We start from the raw sequence: 3,943 nt of genomic DNA, 5'->3' as shown, positions 1-3,943 counted from the left end.
ATCCACGGAGCAGTCTGAGAAGAGCAGCACACACCCCGTCTAGTGACTGCTGGCTGAGCTCCAGGCTCTGCTGACACCTCCTGTAGCCTAGGGCAGACCACAGGGGCACAGAAAGTTAAGTGATTTGCTGCAAGTCACAGAGTTGGTGAGCAGGAGAGCCAGCAACACAGCCCCAGTGGGCTTCTAAGTGCATGGGTTTGCTACATATTGGATCTTGACAAGGGATAATTCAAGACTTAGAATGAAAAAAAACCTCTAAGATGTGACCGTTTTTAATGCCAAATGCATCATTTAGACTAGTATTCTGTATTTTAATTTGACCTTCAACTTTTTTTTTTTTAAGGTGTTGTGTAACGGACCAGGAACATGTGTTCCTATCTGTGTATCTGCCCTTCTCCTTGGGATACTAGGAATAAAGAAAGTGATCATTGTCTACGTGGAAAGCATCTGCCGAGTCGAACACTTGTCCCTGTCCGGAAAGATTCTCTTTCACCTCTCCGATTACTTCATTGTTCAGTGGCTGACTCTTAAGGAGAAATATCCCAAATCTGTGTACCTTGGGCGAATCGTTTAACAAATGACAACTTACTTCTTTAGAATTCTGCAGTCAACAATATTTATTATTATTGGGGAGAAAAACTACATGTTTCTTGTAAAAGCTTCTGGAAGTCCTGAGAATTATTGGTAGTCAAGAGTAAATAATGTGTAAATAACCCAGGGAAATAACTGTTTGCTCTTATAAAACAAACATTAATAAACCGTTAAGTATTTATCCCTCTGTGTACCACATTTTTTATATAAAAATACCTATCACTGCCTACAAGTTATCTCTGACTTGTTTTAGTAATATTTTTTCTAGAACTAAACATAGTATCTGTATGATTAGTAAAAGCTCTTTTTTTAAACGGTATTCTGCATCGTAAAAAGAAGATGGTATTTCTTAGTTTTTGTTCCACTTCAGCAGGCTTTATTTTCTGTATGGAAGCAGTGAATTCTCTAGTGAGTCCCTTCTGCATAAAAGAAGCAGTCGTATTAAATTGGCTTCGTGACAGTTTGCACTTCACAGGCTTCCAGAACCTGAAGCATAAACCAGTGTCTTTTGTAGTTCTTTAGTTTTGCTTCATGGGTAGTTGGCCTCAATTTAGAATATCTTTTAAAATCTCTTAATTGTTAAATTAAAAGATGACCCTTGTCATACTAATAAAAAATGTGATTCTCTTTATCAGGAATCCAAACTCTCAAAACAATTTTTCTAATGTTTTAGTGAATTCACAATTCCAGGCCATAGTTGTCTCTGGCATTTTGAGACATTTAGGCTTGGTACAGTATGTATTTACTAAACCTTTTACTAAATGCTTGCTGTATACCAGGTATTCTTCTAAGCACTTTTCAAATATTAACTCATTTAATCCTAATAACTCATTGTGGTAGGGACTGTTATCCCCGTTTTACAGAGATACCTTGTGCAGGATCACATGACTAGTAAATGGCAAAGCCAGGGTTCAAACCCAGGAAGACTGGCAGGAGAGGGAAGCCAGTTTCGTGGGCGTGTGGCCTGTGCAGTCATATAGGCACGCATACTTAGGAGGGCCCTGCGCTTGGTTTCATATTCTGCTGTCACACTTGAATTTCTTAATATATTTTGATCCAGGGGCCCCCCATTTAGCTGGTGCTGCTTGAGCACCGGTGCTCCTCACGAGACCACGTCAACTACAGCGGGAAGACCACAGCTAGTGCAGACCCGGCCCAGGCTGCGCCTCGGTAAACAGGAGCCCTTCCCCTCCCTCTGCCCTCTGCTCCTTTAACAAGGCAACCGACAATGAAAAGACCTCTTGTAGTATTTGAGTTATATATTTTTCCCTTTTTTAGAGGTACGATATAAATCTAATAAGGAAATGGTAAGAAATTAATGAAGAGGTTGACTTTTAGTGAAAAGAGCCATGATCACCTAAGATGGTGTAAAATTAAAACGCCGAGGCAGATCCAGGCTTTCTTGTTCTTCTAGAAATCTCCTTCCCTGAGTAAAGTAGCGTCAGCAGGACATGTCCCAGGTTTGGGGCTCAAGAAACGCGGGGCGGAAGACTCAGAGCAGTGGAAGCGCAGCGGTGGGGCGGAGCGGCTGCGCACCGCCCCTCCACACGACCTCTCAGACCGCAGGCTCGGGCTCTGTCTCCGCCAGCAGGAGGCCCGCAATGTCAGACAGGCATCGTGTGGTTCGACCACAAGCTGAGATGAACTAAGCCTCTACTTTTCTAGAGAGAAAGTGATTTTGAGGGACAGCAGTGCGTGCATTTGATTCATCTTTGAAATTTTCTCTGCTCTGTACTTTGTTCCTAAGTGGCACTGGGTAAATTGTTGATGAGTGAAATGGGGCTGTACTGAGTTCAGTCAGTTCCTGTCTGTGCTCCTGGGAAGCTTCCCAGGGCTGCAGAGGCTCCTGTTGGGCCAGAGCTCACAATGCTATAGAAAGTTATAGAAAAGATGTCATGTTATTTTCCAGAAATATATGGCCCAGATGGTTGACAGAGCCCAACTCAGACAGTGGTTAGCCTGGAATGTGAGAGAAAGAATCTTTCATGATTCTTTCATGAAAAGCTTAGCAATACCTTCTGGGTCCAGGCTGCTGTGCACACATTCAGAGCCAGGCTGAGGCAAATGTTATCACGCCTTCTTGCTCGGTTTCAGATTCAGGTGGTGTAAACCAGTACACGCTCTGCTGTGTGTTGTTATGGCTAATTTGAGTCCTCAGTGTCACACTAGCAAAGAAGGCTGGTTTGAGATTATAGCCAGGGGCACAGTTTCTCTGCCGTGCATGCCTGTGACATTGAGAAAGATTGTACTCTACTCTGAACTCAGACTGAGGAAGATCAGTAGCTACTTATCCTTTCCGATTTTTCTTGAAACACTCTGGAATGCGACTTTTACTGGAAGAGGCTGGCCATGAAAAATTAATTGCATCAGTCTTTAAATGAGAGGCAGGGAAACCAGACATCCTGCCCACACCTACTTCCCTGGAAGATTTTTATCTACAGTTCGGCTCCCCTACAAGGCTTCAGCGGCTTGCCAGGTCGGAAAATGTTCTCTGCTTCAAATAGGACATCCAGAAGTCATCACAGGAAGCATTAGCTTGGAACGAAGAGTGCTTGGAATGTCAACAAGAGGAATGCTGTACGATGTTAAGCTGAATAGCAAGAGGTCCTTTCCAGAGATGACCCCGGCTTCTCCTTACAAAAGCAACTCGGAAGACATTGTTTATTTGGCCTTTTAAAGGTAGGTTACAATTGGGAAACGTACTGCCCCCTTATGTGCAGTTCCACAGGTTATATCAGTGCTTTATTTCTTCTGAAAAGCCCATCTTACCAAACGGAGTTTGTCATAGCGATGTATGAAGCATCTTGTCCACGATGAGAATGTCCTCATGAGTGTAAAAGATCATCCTTCTCCATACAGCTCAGTTTTGGGGGCCTTCTGGAGTTTCTTCCCCAAGATTTTGGCTTTGGCACACAGTGAGCAGACGCCCAGGTTTCCTTGTCTGCCCTGAACTTTCTTCTGTTGGGGCCGTCATTCGAGCATTCTGAAAACAAGTTGTTTACAGCTGTGTTCTTGTCGCCAGCTCACTTTAAACACGGATTTGACATTGCTCCTCCTTTTCCTTCCAGAGTAGTTAACAGATGCCAGCCTCTGTCACATCTGTCAAACAACAAACTTTGGAATACTTTTTGTTTTTTACAATTTCCTTAATCCACATGTAATGATTGCCTTTTCAAAAAATATCCCCAGAATTTTCCCTTGTCTGTTCATCCTCTTTGTTGTCTGAATTCACCTACTGATTCTGCCTTTGAACTGGTTCATATTTACCCTTTCCTTTTCAGTCCCACAGTCACAACCTAAGCCAACTCTTCAACATAAATTCCTTGTTTTATTAGCACATTTTTTGAGGAAC

General features: G+C 42.9%; 1 protein-coding gene across 4 annotated transcripts in view; it reads left to right on the top strand.

The window, feature by feature from the left end:
- Nucleotides 1-773, top strand: part of ALG14 (ALG14, UDP-N-acetylglucosaminyltransferase subunit) — a 95,359-nt gene extending 94,586 nt beyond the window's left edge. For all 4 annotated transcript variants that reach the window (XM_011382191.2, XM_023524440.1, XM_011382190.2 and 1 more), the window contains one exon: nt 344-773. In XM_011382191.2, the coding sequence (XP_011380493.1) occupies nt 344-574 (231 nt within the window). In that variant the 3' untranslated portion in view covers nt 575-773. The remainder of the gene's footprint in view (nt 1-343) is intronic.
- The last annotated feature ends 3,170 nt before the right edge of the window (nt 774-3,943 follow it).

This window comes from Pteropus vampyrus, unplaced genomic scaffold, assembly GCF_000151845.1.
Source record: "Pteropus vampyrus isolate Shadow unplaced genomic scaffold, Pvam_2.0 Scaffold463, whole genome shotgun sequence".
NCBI classification, from domain to species: domain Eukaryota; kingdom Metazoa; phylum Chordata; class Mammalia; order Chiroptera; family Pteropodidae; genus Pteropus; species Pteropus vampyrus.
The sequence above is the reverse complement of the archived record's forward strand: the minus strand, read 5'-3'. Positions and strand labels throughout refer to the sequence as shown.